The sequence below is a fragment of the Crocodylus porosus genome, unplaced genomic scaffold (assembly GCF_001723895.1).
Source record: "Crocodylus porosus isolate Cpor-Errol unplaced genomic scaffold, CroPor_comp1, whole genome shotgun sequence".
NCBI classification, from domain to species: Eukaryota; Metazoa; Chordata; order Crocodylia; family Crocodylidae; genus Crocodylus; species Crocodylus porosus.
This window is the reverse complement of record NW_017728949.1, coordinates 9,683,142-9,709,077: the sequence shown is the minus strand read 5'-3', so window position 1 is coordinate 9,709,077 and position 25,936 is coordinate 9,683,142. Positions and strand designations below refer to the sequence as shown.

Genomic DNA, 25,936 nt, shown 5'->3' with positions numbered 1-25,936 from the left:
GGCCTGACCAGTGTTGCATAGAGGGGGAGGATCACCTCCTTGGATCTGCTTGAGATGCATCTGTGGATGCATGACAAGGTGCGGTTGGCCTTACTGACCGCATCCTCACATTGCGGCTCATGTTTATTTTGGAATTGATAATGACTCCAAGATCCTTTTCTGTCACTGTGCTTATGAGAAGGGAGTTCCCCAGCCTATAGGTATGCTGCTGGTTCTTACTGCCCAAGTGCAGTACCTTGCACTTGTCAGTATTGAATCCCATCCTATTCATAGTTGCCCACCCCTGTAATCTGTCCAGGTCCAGTTGTATCCTGTCCCTCACTTCTAGCGTGCCCACCTCACCTAAAATCTTGGTGTCGTCATCAAATTTGAACAGAGTGCTTTTCATCCCCTCGTCCAAGTTGCGAATCAAGGAATTGAACAGCTCAGGCCCAAGGACTGAGCTCTGGGGGACTCCACTGCCCACATTCCTCCAGGTCAAATATGACCCATCCACCACCACTCTCTGGGTGTGGCCCCTCAGCCAATTTGCAATCCATCTAACTGTGTATGTATCAGTGACACAGTCGCCTAGCTTTTTAATGAGAATGGGGTGGGAGATGGTGTCAAAGGCCCTTCTTAAGTCCAGAAAGACTACAGCCACTGCGACACCTGCTTCCAATGATTTTGTGATCTTGAGCTCAGTGAACTCAAGACACTTTCAGATCTCTCATGCAGCTGATATCGAGGAAGAAGTCATAGTGTAGATTATAAATCCCAAGTCTGATGGTATCAGCCTATTCATTTAGGGTTTTTTAACGGTCTTTCCGTATATCCCAGCTGTGAGAGTGGCCTCCAGTTCTCATGCCACACACAGGCAGAACCAAGTGACAAATCAAACTTCTGCAATGAATAAGTCCTTTAAAAAATCTTGTGAATTTAAGGCAACTGATGTACTGCAAAGTGACCTCAGTTCTTTCCTCACATAGCTAACTCAGGGAGATACAGCTAGTTAGATATATTAGTTGTTTATGACACCAAAAGCTGCCTCTCTATATTGAAAGAATGTTTAGCATAACCCCTAGGTAGATTTACACTTCCTTTAGTGGAGTAGGGACAGGAATAGGAGAAATAATCATGTCAAGCTTTCTTTACTAATGATTCAAGTTAGTATGATGAAAAGAGGAAATGGTATTCCTGTCCTTTATGGAAATTAACATCTATGAGATCTGACTTCAACTTGAAATTTCCTAGCTTCGCATATATCCCTGTTTGATGATTCTGCTTCATGGCCTGATAATGGTACGTGGAAATAGTTATTGAAGTCAGGCAGGCTTCTTTTGACTCCCTTTGACTGCCTTGGCTGGGCAGATCAAATTTTCCTCTCCCTGTATTTGAAGTTGTTAGTTTATGTAGCAGAGAATAGAATACTACTCACACTAAGAAGTTTATTGCAGCATAACTGCTTTCTGGTAGCACTGTTTAAAAGAACTTCCTGAATCTTTTGATGGGAAGTTCTTCTCTACTTGTGTGCTTCCTAAACAACAGTTTGATTAATCACCTGGAGAAATCTGTCTTTGATCCTGAAAACACTTGCAATCACTTTACACACACAAATAGTCCTACCATCTTCACAAATTGAGCACAAATTAGGGCCTGCCTATAGGCAGAAATTCTACAGCTTTAAATATAGCATTGTAGTTGCACTGCTTTAACTAACATTGACATAGTTCTCTCTAGTACGCATGCAGTGGGTATATCTACACGTACAATTACACCATTTTAAATTTACTGTGCAGTAAGCAGGAATAGGCTGGCATCTACATGTGCAGGCGTTAAGGCACATGAGTAAGGCAGCTACAAGTGTAAGGCATCTACGAGTGCATTACTTCACAGTAACTAACCAAGAGTAAATTTGTCAGCATAAGTCGCCATATTTACCCTGCACTACAGGTGTGCACATGTAGATGCGTGCCTGTACTGCACAGTAATTTTGGTTTCTGAGCAATAAATCCATACACGTAGACATGCCCAGTTACAGCAACATGAAATGGTTTAGATGTGTATATGTTTTCCTGTATATGAATGCTTATGGTGAATAACAAGGGAGAATCTAGGATTTTGAAAGGGGTGTGGGTGATGCTATGGGTGCTGCAGCCACCCCATCAGTTCCATTTGTGTATCCCCTCCTTTTCAATGCTCAAGGGCACCTCTCCACCCCCCACTCCCAGTTTGTTCTCTGTTTTCTGTCACGAGTTATCCCTGGCTGACCTGGGGGTAAGGGAAGCACCAGAGCCACTCCTATCTCACTCATTTGGGGACTGTGGTGAGTAGCTGCACAAGGTGTTGGGCTTAACTGGGGACAGTGGTTTGTAGCATGTGGGTTCTTGGTCCCAACTTGTTGGTGTCTCCCATTGGCCAGGAGCAAATGCTGGAAGGGGGGACTCCCCATTAACACCACTCTCTGCAGCCCAGAGTGGCACCCTGTGTAGCTGCTCCCCACAGATTGAGCACTCAGGCTGCCAGGGGAATGTGGGGAAGGCACGGGGAGCATGGGCCTGCCTGCTGCTGCTGGGCTACAGCCACCAAGTCCAGCACCCTGGAAAGCTGTTCCCAGAAGCCTTCAGCTAAGGAAAGCAGCAGCAGCAGCAGGTAGATAAGTCCCCTGCTTCCTTACCTGCTCTCTGCTTGGCCCCCCCACCCCTGGTATTCTCAGCTAGCCCAGGGCTCTATCCATACCTTGAACTCCATAGGGGACCAACTCACATGTCTGTGGCTGTGGGGAACTGAGCAGCCACAGACATGTAGAGCAGCAGGCAAGTGAGCTCCACTGCTGAAGGGGAGGGTACCACAATATTTCCCCTTCACCCCCTCTCCCCTGGATCCATCCTTGCTGAACATGCTTTCAAGGTAAAGCATTTCTGTATAGTAACTGAATAAGGACACTGCCTTTTCACCTATTCAACTGTGTCCATATTAGGATTTATGCCAATGTGCCTGTTTTGGTAAAACATCATACTTCTGACCAGCAGATTTCCAGTTGTAGAGGAAGTGTTGCAGAATTTGAGCCTTAGACATGTTTTAGCCACACACATAAGCATCTGCTTCGATCCATCTGTGTTAATTGTCTTTCGCCTTCAGTGGGGCTTATGTATCTGCTTAAAACATTCCTTAATAGTGTAACAGCACTACAGCCTTAAATTGTGATACAACAGCTTATGGAACAGACTTCAGATAGGCTCCTTGCAATCAAAGAGTTTGACTTTTCGTAAGCAAATCCTGTTGTCAGCTACAAAAAGCATCAAAAAGCATCTGGGACCAGCAAAGTGGGACTTTGAAAAGTACAGAAAGGTAAGAAAAATAAAATAAAAGCCCTGAATAGCCCAGACCTGCAACACCTGCAAGTTGTACAAAACGTAGCTCAGCTCAACAACTACCCTGACAACCTGGGAGACAAATGATAGCTACAGAAAGTCGTTAGGTGATAAAATGAAAAAAAAAACAGCAAAGGTGCCCACATCTTAAAGGCAGGGGATCTCAGGGGACAAGCCTATAACTTTCACAGCTACATCTGAAAAGCTCAGTTTTGCTTTAAAAAACTGCCCTCAACATTCTTTTATATCTGCAAGCCCCCCTCCCATCCCTTCCTTAGACATTGGCTATACCGTTCTACAGATGTTGATGTTAGTAGCAGTCCTAATACTTTATGAACCTATTAGATACTTTTCTGCTGCATTGCAGCACTTTCTTTAAATCATAAAGCTGTTCCATGTCCTGTCTTTACCTCCAGAAGTTTTGGACTAACTGTCTCCTTTCCACAGTTCCAAAGCATTTTGATTTGTTGCCATCATGTAAAAGCTTGTTTCTTATTATATCATCTTTTTTTCCCCAAGGGTGGTGATACATTTAGCTGTGGGACCCTGAGTTGGTCTCTTTGCAGTGACCCCAGCAAACAATCCATAATAAACTTTGGAAAAGCCTTTCTCAGCTCATACTTATAGTCACTAGTTCTGAGACTATGCTCCAAGTTGCTGCTGGTGTCAATGGTGGACCATGGGAATTGTTGAAAACAGAATTCTCTTCATTCAGCAACACTTTTATTTTGATTATTAAATTATGAGGAAAAATTTGAGTGTAAAAAATGGCATGTAGATGTCTAACTGCCCTTGTCTTTCAATGGGAGTTAGGCACCCAGTCGCAATTTATCCCTGTGAAAAGTCTCTAAATATGGGAAATTTCCCTAATTTGTCCATCTTCTTTTATATAAAACACTCTTTTCCAATGAAAAGCTTAAGGTGATCAGAGTATTGTTATTAATTGCCATAAAGCAGCATCAGGCTTGAACTGGGATATGATACAAATCCACCATTGTTTATACAAATCCACTGCTGGACATACATCCTTTGACCAAGAGGACCCAGAGAAGGGTATTCATGTAGGGGATATGCAGATAACTACCAATGCCCAGAGACACTTGCAGAGGGACAGAAAACTTGAGATGACTTAGGGGTGAGCTCAGCTGTCTTTATGGGAACACCAGAAGCATGGACAACAAACAGGACAAACTGGCACTCCTTCTGGCAGATGAAGAATTTGACCTCACTGGATTGACGGAGACTTGGTGGGACAATACATTTGACTGGGCAGTGGATATTGAGGGCTACAGGCTCCATAGGAAGGACAGGGTTGGGAAGAAGGGTGGAGGGGTGACCCCCTATGTGAAAGAGCAGTATCCCTACCTGCAGCTTACATTTGATGGCAGGGGGAAGTCCCTTGAGACCCTCTGAGTCAGGATACAATGGGGCTCAGGAGAAGGGGACTTGATTGTGGGAGTCTACTATAGGCCACCCTATCAAGAAGAGAAAAGCAATCAGGCATTCTAAAGGGAACTGACTGAGGCAACCAGTACTAAACACTTGATTGTCATGGGTGATTTCAACTACCCTGACATCTGTTGGGAAGACCATTCAGCCAGCTCCAACAGATCAACCAACTTCTTGGCAACCTGTTCTTGACACAGGCTGTGGGGGGGCTGACTCAGAGTAAAGTCACTCTGGACTTAGTGCTGACCAAACAGAAGATGTGGTAGGTGACCTGAAGACTGGAGGTGCTCTGGGTGACAGTGATCGTGATTTGATTAGATTCACCATCTACCAAAAGGCTGGGAATTCTACCAGCTAAACAGAAGTCCTAGACTTCATATGGGCAGACTTTGGTAAACTCAGGAGTCTAGTTGGTAAGGCCCTTTTGCAACCAGCGATTGGACGATTTGGGAGCTCATGAAGGATGGTGCTTCTTTAAAGGGACTATTCTCACTGCTCAAAAAGAGGCCATCCTCACATGGTCAAAAAGAGGGAAAGGGGCCAAGAGACCCACCTGGCTCAACAGACACATTAGGGAACTTCTCAAAGAGAAAAAAAGAAGTGTACACGCAATGGAAAAACAGTTCAGCATCCAGAGAAAAAAATTGTCAAGGAGGTCATCAACCACAAGTTCACAACTGGTGAGGTACTGAGAAACAACCAGCATGGCTCTGTTGAGGGGAGGTCATTCCTAACAAACCTGGTGTCCTTTTGTGACCAGGTAACTAACCAGCTGCACATGGGACAGGAGGTGGAAACCATCTACCTAGATTTCAGTAAGGCCTTTGATACTGTTTCCCATGAATTCCTGTCAATTAACTTGGAGAATACTGGCCTAGACCAGGCTACAGTGAAGTGGTTTTGCAACTGGCTTAGTGGCTGATCCCAGTGAGTTGTAATTGATGGGGTGGCCTCATCCTGGAGGGCCATCTCCAGTGGTGTTCTCCAGGGATCAGTGCTTGGGCCTGTACTCTTTAACATCTTTATCAGTGACCTGAATGATGGGAGTGAAAAGCACAACAATTAGGTTTGTGAATGATACCAAGCTTTGGGGACAAGTGGGCATGTCTGAAGATGGGACAAAGATACAATATGACTTTGACAGGTTGTTCCAATGGGCTGAATGCAATCAGATGAGGTTAAATAGGAACAAGTGACAGCTTTTTCATCTGGGTAGGAAGAACCCTCACCATATGTATGGTGGTGGTCCACTGGCTGGCACTACATCCAAAAGGGACCTGGAGGTGACAATTGACCAGAGGATAAATATGAGCCACTAGTATGATGAAGTTGCCAACAGAGCAAATAGAACTCTTGCATGCATGAACAGATGTGCCACCAATAGATCCAGAGAGGTGCTCCTCCCCCTCTATTTGACATTGATAAGGCCACAACTGGAGTACTGTGTCCAGTTCTGGCAGCAGACTTCAAGAAGGATGTGGACAAGCTCAAAAGGGTACAGCAAAGGGCCATCCACATGATCAAGGGCCTGGGGGCCTTATGAAGAGAGGCTTTGGGATCTGGGTTTATTCAGTTGGAGTAAAAGAAGGCTGAGGGGTGACTTGATAGCCTCATCATTCACAAATATGTCAAGGGAGAGCATCAGGATCTGGGAGAGCAATTTCTCAGAAAAGCACCCCCTGGGAGGATGAGAACCAATGGGCACAAGTTAGTTGAGGAAATATGTAGGCTAGACATAAGGAAAATCATTTTTTCCATATGGGTAACTAGAATCTGGAACATATTTCCAGCAGAGGTGGTACAGTCGCCATCCCTGGCAGTGTTCAGGAGGAGAGTGGACAAGCACCTTTTTGAGCTCATATGAGCCCAATAACTTCCTGCCCATGGCAGGGGACTGAACTTGATGATCTTACAGGTCCCTTCCAGCCCTTCTTTCTATGATTCTGTGATTCTATGAGATCTGTAAGTGTATGGTGTCATGAGCCACAACCTCTTTCACCTTTCTTCTCCTAAGTAGCACTTACCTAGCCACGCAATTTTTGGCACTTACACACATTTTGGGTTGGATTTTTATCTATGTAGTCACTCTTGCCTTGTGCTTTCCTTTAGAAGTGTGTAGACTCTGTGGCAGACTAGAATTGCTGAGGCGCACACATAACTTTAAGTCCCAAAACTACTCTAGGAAAATCTGACTTTGAGGGAGGGTGGGGACTCTCACAGTTTTTAGCTAAAGGGTTATGACATTTGGTCTGGGAACAGGAGACAGAGGTTGTGTGTTTGTGTGGGGGGGTGAGGTAACAGCATGTATGAAAGGAGCCTTAGCTAAGGGCATTATATATATACACACACTATAGTGCATATAATAACTATAATGTATATTTCTATAAGTAAGGAATTGGTATGGTGCAGGTTTATCTCCATATATGTCTGTTATGTTATATGGGTTTAAGATAAGGGATATCATTATAATAAATGGAAGACTGTTCCTTATTCAAGCCAAAATTCCAAAGTGGTTTGCTCAACATATCTTTGTTATAGCTGGTTGCAATGATTGTTTGATTTCTTAACGGCGTTAGGCTCTGATTCAGAGAGTAATTTTATGTTAAAGGATCCTGGCAATAATTGCATTTCTAATGACATCCTCAGTGAGGAAACTACTGTAATGATTGTGATGAGGAAATATCAATGATGGATAAGCCAGAGCTGATTCCAACCCCTCTAAGTGCTGAATCTGGCATCGAGGATCTTGGAAACAACTAAAGTTTATGTTTAAGCACTGGATTTTCCCCATTAATGTTCATTATACAATCACACCCCTTAGCTTTTTGATACAAAAATAAACACAAAACAATTTCATCTCCTCTGCTGTGGATTTTTATTATCCCATAAAATTATATTCTGATTGCCTTGGATATCCCCAAAGACCTAATTTGATGAGCATATACTCTGAGGAATTAAATTGCCATAATCCCGCATACTGTGCTGAGTATAACACAAGCCAATCTGTTCTCAGAAACTGGCTTTTAGTGTGGTTTTTAGAAATATATCCTTTGTCTGGGTCAAGTTGTCTCATAAGTCTGTCAGTGTAACTCACATAAAATATCCTTTTGATATTTGATTGCAGATCTGTTGGGTAGTGTTGGCACCAGCTGTGAAATGCAAATATTTTTTTGCTCACCATACTCCTGTATTTTATATAAAGGTTAAAAATACATATATAAAACTTCTCCTGCCAGGTTTGAAAAGGTCTTCAGGTTGATGGTTCCAGCATAATATATGTTTAAATGGTATGCTGCAAAAGCACAATATGTTTCCTTCCCCCATTGTTTTGATTTCTCCTGCATACTATGAAGTTTATTTATAAAAATGCCTTCTGTTTATATTGTTTACATGCCACCGAAAGATCTTGCTAATAGGAAGGAAAAAAGTCATAACACGCCTTGGGTTTCCCCAATAGAATACAGACTTTTCAGTGATATAAACCTACTAAAATGTCTTTGCAGCATTTGTCTCCCTATATTCATGGGCACTGGATGCTGGCATAAAGGATGTGCCATAGATCATTTTGTGGGATTGGCTCCTTCAGTCTTTTTTCAGATAAACAGCTCATTTGAAACTGTTATCAGCAGTTTTGCCCAAGTACAGACTGCAGGAAAGATTACAGGACTATAAAGGTTTGGAATCTATTTACTTATCCACAAAATCAGGCCAAATTATAAATGTTTAAATAGAGAAGGGGTTAAATGGGTGCATTTGGAGTCTTCTGTTTTGAGGAACATTGTCATTGTAACAGATACCTGCAGGGAGGACAAATGTAACCACCTGCACAGAGAGAAAAATTCAAGTTGCAGGCATGAAGTTTGGAGGAGATAGCACTAGGAAGTCAGTCACTCTGCAAACACAAGTTACAAATGATGCTACATTTTGTAACATCTTATCTGGTATCTCATGCAATGAGATGTCAGATTTTCACCCAGTTGGCCGTTTTTAAGCTGTTTGCAGCCATGCACGTATGTTTGGTCACAGCTGTAAATTGCTTTTTGTGGCCAGATGAGTCAAACATTGTCCCTTCTGTCAGCACCTTCAGAGTGCATATGTCTGGAGAGTGCCAAGTGGTGTATCTCAAGGTATGTATGTAAAGAAGCAGCTTAGTTTTAGACCCATATTGTTCTCTCAAGTAATTGCCCAGCATTGGATACACAAAGGAAGAAGAATTCTATAAATTCTCAGTTTGACCTGGTTTGACATGGCCACTTTTTCTTGTTGATGTTGTTATTTTTTCCCTATCGCTCAGTGTCACTGCTTCTAAGTGACTGCACTGTTTATCTAGTATCTCTTCTTTGCTTGAATTCTGCTTGATCATGGTGCCGTCTAAACTAAAGCAATCTATTTTTTTATGACAAGTTTGGTATATGGCTCATAATGGTTTGACCTGTAAGATTTATTTGTCTGTTTTCTATTGCTTTTGTTTTAATGTCAGAAACTGCTAATCCTTCAAAGTCTGATGTTCAACAGCCAGCAGCATTGATTTGCAATTGGCATGAGGGCTTGCTTCAACTAACAGTGCCTTTTAAAAATAATTCTATTTACTGTATGCCAAATAGTCCCTACATCCCTGTTCAAGCCTCTTGATTTTGACTGCAGCAAAAAATATTGCATTAAAACTAAAACAGTTTTTTTTACTGAATATCCCCTGTGTATTTCAAAACCTTTTGTGTCTGTTCCATTGAAATCTTCCAGTTAAAAGCAATGCTTTCTGGCTACTGCTCCCTTCACTGAAATACAGCTCAGAGCTTCACTTGATAACTTCTGTAGAGATGTCCACTTTCTGTCAGCATAATGCTAGATTCTGGCACAACTATATTGAGTAGTCCCATTAGAGTAAATAGGGCTAAGCAGCTAGCAGCATTCCACCTGGTATAAAGGAATCAGAATATGGTCTTACTGAACAATGAGTAATTTACTTATTGTTATCACTGCCTGTGACTCTTTCAAGTCTCATATATATTTTATATGATAATATGAACTCTTCAGTATTCAGCAGTGTTTTTTTTCTAATTACCATATATATTATATAGAGCTAATATATTAAAAGATACCTTAAGGGTAATTACCAAGCATGTGATTTCTTCTGTAGGTCACTGTCATGACTGCTAATGTCATAAATGCCTCTTTATGAAATTACAGGCTTGTTACTCAGCCTAGATATCCTTTATATACTGTATAATGAATAAGACTAAGTCTTGGTGTTGGTCTTAGTGTCATGAAACATCATGTAAATACCTGTCCCAACAGCAAGCAGCTAGTCTCTCACCAGACTAAGAAAATGATTAAGTCGGATGCAGGCCAGGCAGTTTGGGCATATTTTAGCTTATCTTTTAAGACACCTGGGTGGCTTGTTAACAAAACAACTTGTGACAAAATATATATGTTCACAAAAGACATTGACTATTGATCTTATATCCAATTATAATACTAGATAAAAAATGTTAAGGAGGTAGAAAAGCAATTGGATTGCAGCCAGCAGAACACAGAGTTGTTTTCCCCATAATTCACTGAGGATATTGAAAATTTGTATCCAGCTCAAAGCATTTGGGCATGGAAAGGATCAGTAGTCTTGTACTTAAGGCACTGGACTACAATTTAAGAAATTTGGTATCACTTCTGAGCCATACCAGACTTGCTACAGAGCCCTAGGAAAGTTACTGAAGCCCTGTCTGTGCAGTAAACTTACCATGCTTAGCTGCAGTGCCCCCAAATATACTGCAGTGATCTACACAGGATGCCTGCTAAACTAGGAGTAGTGTTGCCATGTCTGCACAACTCTGAGGGTGAGCAGGTTGGGTGGGGTGGTATCTCTCAAAAGTGCTATGCGGTCTCACTTGCAACACCTCCTGCGTAGGAGACACCCTACGTGGAGCAGCAGAGTGCTCGAGGGGACAACACCTTTAGTGGCCTTAATCACTTTGGGCGCATCTATACAAGATTCTACTGCACAGTAGCAATGAGCTGCTGAGCAATAGCTCATTCCTACTGAGCAGTAGCGTTGCCAGGTACTAACTGTGACACAATGCTACTGTCCAATAGCATCAGAAAAAAAACTGTTTGAGGACAGTACTGTGCAGTAATGCCGGTTGCTGTGCAGTCATTTAGTGCTTTCTTATGCAAATACTAAGCCAGTACTAAATGACCTGCCGCTCATGTAGATGCGGCCACTGTGCTTTATTCCTAATCTGTAAATAGGGGATAATAATACTTTCTTTGTGCATCTTGTCTAGATCATGGATGCACAGCTATTTTCTCTGGTAGGCCAGATGGGCAATGCTCCGTCTACAGGCCAGATCCTGCCAGTAGTCCCAGTATGGCACTGAGGACAGAGAAGTGGGTGCTATCTGGCCATGCAAATGGGGGTGTGGGGCAGTCCAGTTGCAACTTGGCCATGTGGCTCAGAAAAGGAGAGTGTGGCTTTGCCCCACAGGGGGAAAAGAGGACATGACCTGGCCCCATCCCAGCCCTGCCATGGAACAGGGCATGACACAGCCCCTGTCCAGATGCAGGGGAGGGGTGTGGCCCAGCTGTGACCAGCATTGGGGAGCTTGGGGTTTGGGAATTTGGCTGGAGGAGGGTGATTGTATTAATGGCCACCACTCCCTTACCCTGAAATTTCCTACTCCATGGGAGCTCCTTGGGCCATATGTAATGGCTCCGTGGGCTGCATTTGGCCCAGGGACCAGATGTTAAGCACCCCTGGTCTAGACCGTCAGCTCTTTGGTGCCATGGCAGTCTCTCCCTAGCTGTTTTTGCATCCCTGAACAACACAAGGTGGCAGTAACCTCTTATCACTATTTTACTATAGATAATAACAGAAAATATTTTGTAAGAGGTTAAGGAAACAGGTTTTATAAATGAAGGGGATTTGGGGGAGGAGGTGGATTCTAAAAATATTTCTAAGGGTTTTTTAATTAATGTTATTGTTCCTCAGGGAATGATGTACCTGGAAGAGAGGAGACTGGTACACCGAGATCTGGCAGCCCGGAACGTCTTGGTGAAATCGCCAAACCACGTGAAGATCACTGATTTTGGCCTGGCCAGGCTCCTAGAAGGGGATGAAAAGGAATATAATGCTGATGGTGGAAAGGTAGATTTTGTATGTCCACTCCATCATGTCTTATCTTGCTTTTTTTTTTCTGGGGGCACACAAGTCTTATTCTGCATATTTCTTGATTTGAAAAAGATGCACAAATGCACATTACCAAAAAAAAAGTTTGTTGTAGAAGCTTAAAGAAGCTCTTGAATTCATGCAGTGGCATCAGCCTCATTTTCAAAAGTTCCAAGCATATGAGAAATGCCCTTGACCTCAGCAGGAGCTGTTGAATGTGTGCTCAGCAGGCTGGGCAATTGGGTACACACCTAACTATGAATTTAGGAGGCAAAGTTGAAGCTCCTATTTATATATTAGCCAGTTTCAGTGGTATAAAGGATAGTCTTGACAGAGTCTTCACTCTGTCACATCATTGTAAAGGCATTAATATCAGTGAAGTTACACTGACACAACTATACGGACTAGCCATCCTAGGGAGTCTAACAGCCATGTAAGATCAAATATACAGTTCTTGTAGATCCAATGTCTGCTGAGACACAGGCCTTGGTCCTAAAAGCTGTTCACTTCTGCTCACTGATCCTCTCCACAGGTGGAGAGATTCGTTCATCACAAATTCCACTAAGAAAGAATTGAACAGTTTTCATTATTAGGACTGTTTTTGTCCTTGTATCTTCCATTTTCCTGCTTATTTTGACTGCAGTGAAAATGTCTGTCTAAAAATCCATGTAGGGAATGACACTCACTCTTCTTCACTCTATGCTAGGAGTCCATTTTCCTAGACACATCTCATTCATGCAGGCACAGTGGAAAGCTGCAGAAGATGTTTGTTTGTAGCTTGCCCATTAAGGTTTTACTTATGCTTTCCAAAAATCTGATTGTTGGCTCAGAATAAAAGACTCTGTACATGCTACTTCTTAGTGCCTCGTTATATTGCCAGTACTTGTCCAAGATATTTCCAAAAGGATTCTACATATCATGGCCCTGAGTACATCTGCCACATGTCAATAAAACAGATATTTTTAACATGCGTATTTGGGATATTTTCTATTAATCTGCCCATATTATTTCTCAGAGCATCCCAGTAATTTTTATTCTATACCGTTCCTTAAAAAGGATCACAGCATCAGGACTTTCTAAATGCACCAAAACAGATGTGCAGCAATATTCAAGTGGTTCCAAACATTATTTCCACGCAGACACTACTTGGGGACCTTTGAAATACTCCAACCAGAATATCTGTTAACCCACACTAATCTTTCCTATCCTTGTGACACTGAGCCTCTTCCAAATTCGTTCTTGCCTCGTCCCACTCTGCTTCACTTCTTTTTCTCTGTTTACTTACAGTAGTAAAAGAAAGAAACTGCTATCATTATTTGTTATTTCCTTGGCTTGATGGCTTCTGTCCTAAATGTGCTGTTGCTGTGGCCAGCTGTTCTATGGACCACACAGGAATTGTGAGGCGAGGGATAACAGGGAGACAGTTGGTGAGGCAAGAAGCTTCAAAGGAGTCAGCAGCTGCTATCTCCACTCCCCAGCACTGGAGGGACTTTCCAGCAATGAGGGTGGAGCTTTGGCTGTCTTCCCTGACTCCTCCAGTTCCTCTACAGCACCCCCTTCTGCCTCTCTTCCACCCCTTCCTTCATCGGCCAGTGAACGGTGAAGGAAGAGATGGTCTTCATAGCTTGACTCGTCTCTGTGTGGATCTGGGGTAGCATCTTGGATTTATTGGACCAAATTACTGCTGGTGATCCTGAAGTAGAATTAGGCATCAGAAATGTCATTGCACTGCTTCTGGGAAGTGTTGCTTCAAACTCTGAAGTCATTTGCATTTTAAATCTGTATTGTCAGTTTGCTAAGTGGGCTTTGGGACCCGATGAATAAAACAGCTCTGCTGTAAAAACTGTTCCTGTCTGGAAAAGTCCAACAGACTTTCATAGAAATGAAGCCAATAGACTTGTGCAGAAATGGAATAGGTTCTCCAGGATTTATTAGAGGGGGATATCCCTTCAGTAGAAGCATTAGATCAACCTATACAATTTAAGAGTGAATTATATCCCTGCCACACAGATAACTATATTCTAGTCAACTACACACAGGATATTTTCCTAAGAATTTGAATGAGGGCCCAATCGCTGCTTTATACACCTACCATCCGTTCATTTTTTTTACCAGATCACTTGTAGCTATGGGTTTATCTGGTTCTTTGTTTTGCCACATGTTTAATAATTCCAAAAGAGGGTGACCCTTGATGGGGTAGAGTGCATACCCCAAGACTGCTTCTATAAGGCAATTACTATTCCAGCCACTGTCTATTTGATGTCAGTGGAAGTTGTGTGTAGGGGTAGCTCGTGCACTGGGCACTTCACACATGCAAAAGCTGTGAAACAGAGAAGCTAAGATATATCATAATATTATCTCATTAACTTGTTGTATTGTGATTTCTGTGCAGGCTTTTAAGTGTAGTGCAATATTAAATGTCTTCACTGAAGGGCAGCCAAGATGCTTGCGCTTTAGTTTTCACAAACACTTGTCAGAACCAAAAGAAAAAGCTTATTTTTCCAGTCTCCTAAATGCTTGGGTATGCTGTTTTGGCTTTCTGTCTCATTTCTTTTTATATTGGTCAAAATGGTTTGGCTCTTAAATATTAAACCCAGGGCTGACAAGGATCTGACAAGATACATGGTTCTTTTTATTTCTAGCCTTACTATACATATCCTGCGGGTAAAAATCTATATATTTTTTCTATTTTATTCTGTTTTATTTGGATTCTTATACTGTTTCCATCACTGGTGGTGGAATGTCTACTTGGCTTTCTGCTCTGTGGGTGAACAACTTCACTGGGTCAAATTATCTTTCTGATGCAGTCACATTGAAATAAAAACTTGAATTCAGTGGAGTTGCACAAATTGGAAATCGTTGCTATACTGTTTCTACTGGGGCTCCTTGATATTGGGAGCAAAACTATAGCGAAGTATTTCTTTACTTCAATTTTGTATTAGCCACCTGAGCTTTTATGTCCTGACGTATGTGTATTTTTTTTTAATTACCAGATAGCAAAAAAGGAGAGAGCGGGAGGTCTTGGTTTAGAACCTATCAATGTTTTTTTTTCTTTCTAACTTTCAATTATCTCTTCTTTCCCTAGATGCCAATTAAGTGGATGGCTCTGGAGTGTATACACTATAGGAAATTCACCCATCAAAGTGATGTTTGGAGCTATGGTAAATTTCCTCTGTTACTGTGCTTAAGAATTAATCTCTTGTGTGATACATTGAGCCAAGTTTGTGTGTGTGTATGTGTGTGAGCATGTACGTTACAGATGCTTATTTAGCATCCTTTTTTTCCTAAAGGAATTAATACTATTGCCTTTCATTCCTGCTTGTTTAAAAAATATATAAATCAAAATAGCATTTTTACCTGGCTCCTGTGTTATTTTTTTGCTTACTAAAATGCATTATCACAATGTCCCTGCTGGATTGCCTGCCGCAAGCTCTGGTTTGGTAGCAGTTTGGCCAATCATTGTGACAGAAAAAAGCTCCTTTTAGTTTAGCCACAGATTCGTCGAAATATGGCTGCAGGTCATAATTTTCTACAGTCCTTTGAAAATCTAACTCTAAAAGTTATGAATGTCAAAAAACATTATCTGGCTTATGGGAGTTTGTGTACTACCATCAGATAAAAGTGAATTTGTCATAACAGAACCAATACAGTGAGAGAGAGGCGAGAAAGAGAAGAGAAGCTGACTAATACAGGTTTGGATTAATTTGACAAACAGATTTGAAATTAGTCAGAAAGGCCAGGCAACAAGGACTATACTCCAAAAATCATGTCTTCTGGTAAACAGAGGAGTTTGCTTAACTGTTAACTATCATGTCAGAATGAGCTGTTGTTCAATATTTCCCTGGCGTTTTTCCTGTTTATTATATCGGTAATGGCTGAACTAGTTAATCTGCAGCTTTATAAGTAGAACTGCACCACATCAAACCCCTAACAGGCATTTAGAAATGCTGGGCCTCATCTGTTATTTCTGTTTCTAAATGACTTGGAAAAAAAAGATGCACAGTATCATCTGAAATCTCATTACTCATTCTTACCTGTGGGTAGCAGCAAAATACACTGTTTGCTGTTGCTTGGTAGATAACTTCTTTCTGTCCAGCTGGGAAAAATATACTATAGTTAAATTGTAAACAAGTAAAACAAGATTTTTTTTCCCCTCCCCAAAGCATGTTTGCTGCAATTAGCAAACTAGACATAGTCATCCATTATTTATGCTGCCCAATTTAAAAACAGAAAGCCTGGCATATATGTGTTTTAAAATTTAAAAACCCAAAATAAATGACAAAGTTTAAGTGTTGCACATCAATGAAGAAGTGGATGAAGGAGAAAATGTATGTGTGATATGGATGTTGATTGTTATCTATTTCTCCTTATATTAGTGTGACAAAAATATGGCTGTCAGGTTTAAGTCATGTTTTAAGTGACCTTTGCGATAAAATAAAAGCAAACCAAAGGAAACTTTTGGGAAACAGCAGCATTTTCAAGATTAATGATTGTCTTTTGGGATAAATTCTGTTATTTATGATATGTAGTATTTATTTTCCTGCTTAGCTGCCAACAAATCCTGTGGTTGTTCAAAACGAGTATCTTGGCTTTAAAGCATAGCACTATCATAACTCAAATCCATAACATTATCTAAAGAAAGAATAACACAACTGACTGTTTGACTTACAAGGCAAAGACAATGACATAATCTTATTCAGTTCTGCACCTTTGTGGGAAATGGATGCTATAATTTAATGAACATCAGTGTTTTCCTCCTTTAAAATAATACTGTATGTCAGACATTCATTTTGTTTTTTGATAGGATAAAGAGCAGGGCATATTCTTTTGTTACAGCTTCCTTTAACTTTCCCACCAAGTATTTCTTCTAGGCTGTTCTTCTATTACTCCTATCTGTCATGCATTCTGTTAAACCGATAAAAACAAGAGAAGTTGCTTCCCAGATTTCCAGTGCTCTTTAGATGGTGAATCCAATACACATCTGAACAAGCTATATTCACTTTTCATGTACACCAATTCTAGGAATGAATCAGGTATCCACATCATATTATAATCCAATATTGAGCCACTAACATACAATCTCCAAGGCATTTTTTACAACTTAAAAGAACATGGTCATAGTCTCAAATTGTTTTTTCCCCCCACCACAGGAGTCACTATCTGGGAGCTTATGACTTTTGGTGGAAAGCCCTATGATGGAATCCCAACACGGGAAATTCCTGACCTGCTGGAGAAAGGGGAAAGGTTGCCTCAGCCTCCCATCTGCACCATTGATGTTTACATGGTGATGGTGAAATGTGAGTAATTGTTGCTTTTAAACTTGTTAGGGTTAGTGCTAGCAGAGCACAACTCCATTGCATCTGCAGTCACTAGCAGTACTGGGTAATAATGCAGAACAAGAGCTTCCTAATATACTGTAAATTACATTCCAACACTGCATGCACACTTCGCAATTGCAAAGGATATGAATTTAGCCACGAAGGCTTGAGTTATCTCAGCTTCTTATTATTGTCAGATGGTATCTCACATCCTTGCTATGAAGTCAAAATTGTATGATTGTTATTGTAAACTCTTGTCATTTCCATGACAATTGATTTTCATGTTAAAAAGATAGCATTAAATATAATTAAAATACATAGGTAGTCAGGCAGAGAGGGGTGCAAAGGGAAAAACTGGTATAGAACACTATTCCAATTATTAAGGAAAGAAACCCTGACTTTTTTACTGTTTTTATTATTATTACTAAAGAGAAACTGAATTGATATAAGAAGTCTAGCTGTGGATTTATTTTTGTTAGTGCTCCCAGTCACATCCCTTTGTATTTTAGCACAAGATGAAAATAGCATGCATCTGGCTTCTCACATACCCTGCCATCCTTTCCCCCAGCACATTCACACTAGTAAAGTTATCCTCAAAGCTGAGGCTTCTAATTTAAAAAGAATTAGAAATGTCTCTGTGGTCTTCCTGACTTAATTTAAATGAGATTAACATGCAGCCGCCTCATCCATCTGACATGGGCCTTTTCCTTTTAATTCAAACACAAAAAAGTGAGAACAAAGAAATTAAACTGAAGGAGGCAGATGTATATGCTTAATAAGAGACCTGGGACATCTCTCTTGTCAAACTTGCATTTCCAACATGTGTCTTGTAACATTACATGGGTATACTATATCACACAAGAATTCACTATTGAGATATAGTCTCTTTTCACCCCTAAACCTGCCAGGTTGAATACATCACTAGTCATTACTGATGGAAGTTTGCCACACGTACAGTACAGGGATGTTTGGTGATTTCTGTTAGGCTAGTTTAATAGTTTAAATTTAATTCCCAGTGAGTAAGTGTATACTTCATACAAATCTTAACCCTTTGTATTAAGAGAGTCCCTCCTTGAGACTGCAGGCAGATTGGCCAAACATGATATTAGGTTTAAAGCACTCTGATAGAGCACTGGGGGGTAATATGCATTTCAGCCTCATGTACTGTACGTGATAAGTAAGTTAATAGGATCTGAGTGTCCAGCCTACCAATCTGTTACCTTTAGGATAAAATGTATACACATGAACAATTTAAATAGGAATAAGTGGAGGGATTTTTGTTCAACATATACTGACCTGTTCATTTATCTTGCACAACATTGATTCAAGGGCAATTTATCCCTTCTAACCTTTGATCATCTGTAGCTCAGATATTACTTTTATACAAATCACATGCATTTTCTTCCGTAGATTAATTCCCCTTGATACAACACATCTGCCCAAGACTTCTTATTCAGGTTGAATAAAACTCATGCCTGTGAACAGTTCTGTTAACAGCTGTCATGTTGATATGCAAAAGTTTTTTTGCTTATGAGTAAGCAGAATCAGGCTCACAGCAATTAATATCCGCAGTAGATATGAGGGAAAAAAAGAGGAGAGCATTGCATTATGATGTCATCCTCTAACATAACGATGCCAGTCATTTTGGCAAGTGTGCCATAAGTTAAGTCCAAAGGATAAAACAGTGCCACTCTAATAATCAGCTACTGCTGCTGCCCAGTACCACTGAATCCTACTACTGCTGCTGCTGGGACATAGCAATACTGAACTAGGCAGCACCAACTTCCACGGTTCCCACAAGGCTAAGCCTTCCAACCAACAGCAACCCTCAACTTAAAATTCCTCAAATGCTGCTCCAGTCCTTATCCCCTTCCCTTCCCCACATACCACCCCTAACTTCCATCACCAGTGTCTCCTTTAACTCAGTTCCCAGGGTTCACATGCCAAACACACAAGCTGCCTGTGCCATTTGTGGCCCATGTGCCATGGGCTGGACACTACTTATCTAACACAAGAGCCCATAAATGGAGTAGTTGATTAGAACAGCTGAGCAACTGGGAAAGCTTCTCATTTTGATCAAACATCAGGATATTCAAACACAATGCGGGTTCTAATGGTTAAGAAGCAATTCTACAGCATTAAAAGAAGATGCAAATAGCTTGAGTATTCCGGACACTATATATGAGTCTTGCAAAATATCCTACATGCTAAGAAAGTCTTAGCTTTTTTACTCCTTGGTCACCACTTCATCATAATAGGACTATGAAGAGATACAGTCCACTTCATTTAGTCTTCCTGCTAAATAAAGAAGAGTTCCTTGAAAAATGCTGACAGTATCTTTTATTAGGAAAGGCTAGCACTAAGATAAACTGACTGCTGTTGCTACGCAGAATACACCCATTGGTTTATTTTGTAGCAGATGTTGAAAAGGAATGCTGTTTTTCCTAATGGACTTTTCTGAAAGAATGAGGGGAAGAACTTGTACGAAGTGACCTTGTATGCTAAGGTGAAGTGATCTCAATAATAGCAGTAGCCATTAGCAAGGCTTATGCTTGCAGCAGTATTGAGGATGTAAGCTCTAATACAGAATTACCTGAAAGGTGAAGAAGCAAACATAATTAGGAGGGCTTTCAGATTTGTTTAACAGCTTTTTATAATCAGAGATATTAGAAACAGTAGATCTGCTGTAAAAGTTTGTTTTATGTGTCGCAGTAGCAGCATGTTGAGTGTGGATAGAGGGTCCCAGTTGAGATCAAGACCTTATTATACTTAGGGTTGTACAGATCCTTAGTAAGACATAATCAGAAATAATTAGGCAAGACAGACAAAGGAAGGGTGAAAAGGTGGTATTATTGGTCCCATTTAGGGACAGGCAACAGGGGCACTGAGAACTGAAGGTACTTGCCTAAGGTCACAGAAGAAAATAAATTAGAGACCAGGAATTGAACCCTATCTCTAGTGTGTTAACTAAAAGATCAGGCTTTTTTCTATTTTAGATGCATTGTATATTATTGTCTTCCCAAATTTCTTGAACCCTTTAACTTTGTTTTTTTCTGTTGACTAAATACATCAAAGACAACTTTACACCTCAGACTTGGGATTGTTTTTCAGGTTATTCAGCACTGAAAAGATTTTCTTGTTCATAATGAACCAATTTTTATTCTTTACATTTGTTCCTAGGCTGGATGATTGATGCTGACAGTCGGCCTAAGTTCAAGGAGCTGGCTGCTGAATTTTCAAGAATGGCTCGAGACCCTCAAAGATACCTGGTTATTCAGGTCAGCAATTCTGAACATCTGCAAATAATTTTAATTCTGCCTATAAAGCTATGACACTGATGAATGTGCATCAGCAGGTCTTGCATCACCACTAACAGAGAACTGAAGTGATTGTAATACTATAAAATAGCTGAAAATAAAGGCTTATGCCAAGATTTGACAAAATGAGCACCTGAAATTCAGCTCCTATATCCATATTTAGACCCATAGCAAGATGGTCTAATTTTTCCAAAGCACCAAGTGCCAAGCAACTTCTGTTGAAGTTATAGCATGGTATTAGTGTAGAAAATACTTAAAGCAGAGAACTGTATTTAGTGTTACAATCAGAAGGAAACTCTAGTAAAGTGAAATTTGCCTGCAGGAAAGTCAAGTACAAGGCCTTCACCACAGGTTGAGAATGGTCAGTGCCCAGAGAAACTGTGTTCATAGCAGCTGCCTATGCACACCTCTTATGTGATACAGGAAAATTATCTGCCCTGACCTTAGAGGTCTGCACACAAGGCTGTAAGGTAAAGAGCCCTAAGTCTCTGTATTTGCTATAGATTGCTAAACTCTGATGCCCTGCCCAGATATATGTGGAATTTTGCTTCCCAGATCCTCTATGAGGCCTGGAACTTGAATTGCGTATGTGGGTGTAATGAGCTTCACTCATAATTTTCATGTTATGGTGCTACCAATTTGCAAAATAGCTCAAGTGTCAGTGAGATGATTACTCCCTGCCCCCACCCGCCCGATAGAGGCCTCTTGGTATCCAGTCCTTGACTGGCATCTTCTCTCTTACATTGTGGTTTTTATCAGATTTTACCCCATCAAACTGAAAAGCACAAGGAAGGAGGATTTTGTTTTTTTTACTGAAGACATTCATTCGAAGAATTCAATACACTAATGCTTGGTTCCCTGGGAAAAAAGTATTGACACGTTTTTAAGCACTGGGGCTATAACTTAGATTCAAGCCAAAGGAAATGAATCCATCTTTCTATGAAGTCAGTTTATAATGTCTCCATCACTGTAATGCCTGAACAATACAAAAGGAAATGTGAATATAAATAGCAACATCAATAAAATAATTGTTAAACACCAAAGGCCAAATCATGAAATCAGTCTGACCCAGATTCTGATAGTCTTATGCTCCTTGAGCAATCTTGTGGGGACTATTTGAGCAGTTAGATAGTAGTCAGCATAAGTAATGGCACCAGAATGTGGCCTTTTTCTAACAGTATTCCCCATTAACTTGAAAGGAGAGTTCTGCTTTAAAAAATGTCTATAACCCCCCAAAATTTGAACTGATTTTATTGGCTAATGTTTTCCATATTCCTTACACTTCTTTTCATGATATTTTAATATCATTCTTGAGGGGTTTTGTTACATAATCTGAAGAGTACCATATTTTACCATTTAAGGTCAGCCATCCGGCTTCTGTTGTGGCCTGGCTGGACAGTAAAGGCTAAATGTTCCTCTACTCAGTAATATCACTGCCCTCATAAAAAGCCCAATAATAATGTAATCAGGAATGATAATTTTTCAGTGGAATTTTTGAACCAACCTATACGATTCTCTGCAAAAGATTTTTTTATCTTTTATGATCTACCGTAAGACATAAGTTTCCAGCATTGTTGTCATTCACTTTTAATTTATGTTAGTTTTAATAGTTTCAATAATATAAACTGAATTTTGATCTTTGTTTATACAGCTCCTAGCACAGTAGGACTGTGATCCCTTACTGGGAACCCTGGGTGCTACTACAATACAGTAGCATTTTTGTTGTTTGTTTTATTCTAACCCAGTTCAGTTTCTTTTGGTTCCATCCCTATTAAATTCTTTATGTCCTTCCACATAGACAAGAGGGAAATTTAGCCCCATGAGCTCTCAAAGGCACAAATCGAAAAGAAAAAACAAAAAAAAACCTAAAGCAAACAAAAGTACCCAGCAGTTTCCATGTCATTCTTTGTTTCTGTGTCAGCCTTAATATCTCAAATATTTTTCCAAATACATCAAGCCTTGTCAGAAGCTGGTCAACTGGGTCACACATTGAGTTTTGTTTTAAAGAAGAAAGAAAAAAGTTCAATAATAGGAGTGCCAAAATTGTTTGGCATGATTTAGATAGTTATTCCCTTTCTGTCAGCAGATTCCCAGCAGAATAAATTATGCAGCCATGGTGACATTGCACATGAAAAGTAATATTTGTGGGTTTTGTGTTGTGATGGAAAGGGTGTATGAACAGTGAGTGCCCCAGCCCAGAGAATTAATTAACCCCTTTGTTACCTTCCTCCAAATCATGGGATGCGTTCAGGGTGATGATCGTATGAAGCTTCCAAGCCCTAATGACAGCAAATTCTTCCAAAATCTACTGGATGAAGAGGACCTGGAAGATATGATGGATGCTGAAGAATATCTTGTTCCACAAGCGTTTAACATCCCTCCTCCCATCTACACTTCCAGGGCAAGAATTGACTCCAACAGGGTAAGGGCAACCTCTGCTAAAAAGCATGGAGAACATATTATGTAGTCTAGTCAAACATAATTCTGAGTTACTTCACAAACTTGAAGCCTAAAGTGTCTAGGGAGTGACCATAAAAATGGTATCACTGGGTCCCTGTTTATTGCATCTCATGATTTCCAAAAGAATAGGCCAGCTCAGCAGTGAGAAAAGATCTGTTTTGAACAGTTGACTGAAAGCTCAAATGGGGCTTGTAAAGTTAAGCTGCATTCTTTCTGGATTTTGCCTCCTCCTGGCCAAAAATAAAGATCCTATTGCTATGAGTCTTCCTTCATGGAAACCCATGCAACCTCTTTATCTTGAAAGGGATTATACAGGTGTAACTGAGGGCAGCTGGTTTGTTGTGGACAATCCTGCTGGGGCATCAGGGCTAGGGACAGACATTCAGAAAGCCTGAGCCTGAATTGATTCAATCTTTGCAGGTTAGTCTAACCTGGCTTGGCTACATCACTTTGTAACTGCACAGACATCCCAGACATGCAGGCACATTCAGCAGTGGCTCAGGCTAGAAGCTGAGGGGCACTAGAGCAGCCCTCCCTTCCCTTGCACAGAACTGACCTGAGGGGGGCCATGGCCAGGTCCTGGCAGGACACTCTGACTAGGAAGGTGTTCCCCTGCTTCTGGCCAGCCCAGCAGGGAACCGATAATAGCGTTTATGAGCCCTAACTCAGTGTTTATCACCTCATTAAGAAAACAACAGAGGGACATTACCAGCTACCTGTTGATTCTCTCTTTGTTCTGTCTGCCATAGCACAGATCATAGCCATCATGTGGTCTGCTAGCTAATGCTGAGAGGTGTCTGTAAGGCAGAGGGGATGGGGAGACAAGGGGGGAGCAGGGACACCTGCAGTCTGTGCCAAGCTGCAGCATGGGAGCAGAGGGGAGGGGCCAGCTCTGCTATGGAGCAGAGTGCTCTGCCCAACCCAGAGAGCATGCCGGGATGCTGGGGGTGTCTGGTTTATCTTAAACCAGGAAGGGGTCTGGGACAGGTATTGCATAAACTGGTTTGACCCAAATCAATTAAGTCTAATACTACATTCAACCAGGTTTATCTCAAACCAGTTTCAGCCATTTTCAAACTGGTTTATGTGCACTGAGCATCTGTTCTGTTACATGTTTAAACCAGTGTGTGTCCACTTAAGCCAATTTTCTGTGTAATGTCTATCCCTAGCCCCTGAGCCAGACTGGAATCTAGCTGCTTCTCCTCTCTGTGGTTCCTATGCCCCTGTTGTCTGAGTACCTCCCAATTTTTCATGTATTTTTTTCTCACAACCTTCCAAGGAGGTATGGACATGCTGTATCTCCATTTGACAGATGGGATACAGGAGGGTTAGTGACTCACACAAGGTCACTAGGGAAGTCTACCGCAGAGCCAGGAACTGAACCCACCCATGGCTCCTGAGTTGCTGGCTACCTGCCTAGTCATGGGGCCATACCTTCTTCCTTTTTCCACTAGTGCACTGGCTTTGCTGGTCTAACAGGAGATTTACACTTAATAAAACATGTTTTCATTAAAGTGAGGAAGTAAGGCTTCAAATGCAAAGGAATTAGAAGTATTTAATCAGGGTTATAAAGGCTAACAGTGGAAGAATCACAGTGGAGGGACAAATCAGAAAGAGTACTTAACTCAAGGAAGCATTTTAGTATATGCTGGAATCCTAATGAAACCGAGCAGAATCTCTGCGTGTGCTTAAAGCTAAGCACAAGCTTACATGGTTTCCTGAATCAGGATCTTTGTTTGGAGACTTATTTATGGAGCCATAGCTGAGGCTGAGCCAAACTGTCCAAGTGTATTCAGTGAGTAAAACTGGACTGTAAATTTGGCAAGAATATGGCATGACTATCAATATTATTGTTTACTTCTATATTTTGATTGACAGGGAAACATTTATTTTTTGTGATTTAGAAATATTCTTTTGATTCCTCCATAGTCCAGACTGTTCCAGATTTATGACTGGGAATAGACTGATCACATTGCACATGAATGGCAATAAATGGTACTTATGAAAAGTAATCTGTAAAAGAGCAGAACAGTGTTACAGCTAGATATTGCCACCCAAAGTACCTTATTCTGCATAAAGTCATTCTGTTTCTCATGGAGTAAGGTGGTTATTAATCAAAACAAAGGAGGGCCAGAATCTACCCCCTCCTAAAATGTCAGCATATTTTAAATATTCTATCATTGTTTTTAATTAGATACATGGAACTTATTTTAGTCATCAACAAAAGTGTGTAAATGAGGTTCAGTTCCACTTGCAACTTCTCTTCTTACAGTCACTGCCAGCCTAGACTTAGAATTCATTTTTAATGCTCATGCTGAGCTGAAATGAGTTCATTTTACTCCCATTTTCCTCCAGAGGTTCTGTTTCCATTTTTGCCAACTTCTAATGAAACCATGAGACGAAAAAGACAGTGGGTACCTGCACTTTTTAAGGTCTAGTTCTGGTCTCATATATGGACTGCTGTAAATCAAGAGGAACTCCACTGACTGCACTGGAGTTACAGCATTTACCCTGATGTGAGAAGATATATGGGGCCCTTACTATACAGGCACCACAATATTTACTTCACCCGTAACATACTGAAAAGGGCAATACTGCTAATATCAGAGCCAATTTAAACTGAAAAGTACTGATGTGAAAATGGCACCTCCATTTTCAGTAGCTGCCTTCCCCATCTATCTTCAGAGCCAGCCTGACAGAGGAGTTGGTCTGAGCTCAGGGGATTAATTCCAGCAAAGAAAACATTGTGAATGTTCTGAGATAGTTGCTTAAATGTGCTGTTTGGGCAGTCAGCACACTTGCCAGGTTATGCATGGAAGGTAAACACAAAACACAGTCCAGGTGAATTTATCTAAAAATTGAAGTGGCTTTTTATAGCAT

At 40.9% G+C, this 25,936-nt stretch overlaps 1 protein-coding gene across 6 annotated transcripts in view; it reads left to right on the top strand.

Annotated features, from left to right (window-relative positions):
* The window catches only part of ERBB4 (erb-b2 receptor tyrosine kinase 4), a 1,148,078-nt gene that overhangs the window by 1,093,282 nt on the left and 28,860 nt on the right, over positions 1-25,936 (top strand). For 4 of the 6 annotated variants that reach the window (XM_019553894.1, XM_019553891.1, XM_019553895.1 and 1 more), the window contains 5 exons: positions 11,785-11,940; positions 15,047-15,122; positions 17,112-17,258; positions 20,460-20,557; positions 22,848-23,018. In XM_019553894.1, coding sequence (XP_019409439.1) covers positions 11,785-11,940; positions 15,047-15,122; positions 17,112-17,258; positions 20,460-20,557; positions 22,848-23,018 — 648 coding nt within the window. Of the gene's footprint in view, positions 1-11,784; positions 11,950-15,046; positions 15,123-17,111; positions 17,259-20,459; positions 20,558-22,847; positions 23,019-25,936 lie in introns of all 6 variants that reach the window. The other 2 variants (XM_019553890.1, XM_019553892.1) reach the window with 1 other exon arrangement.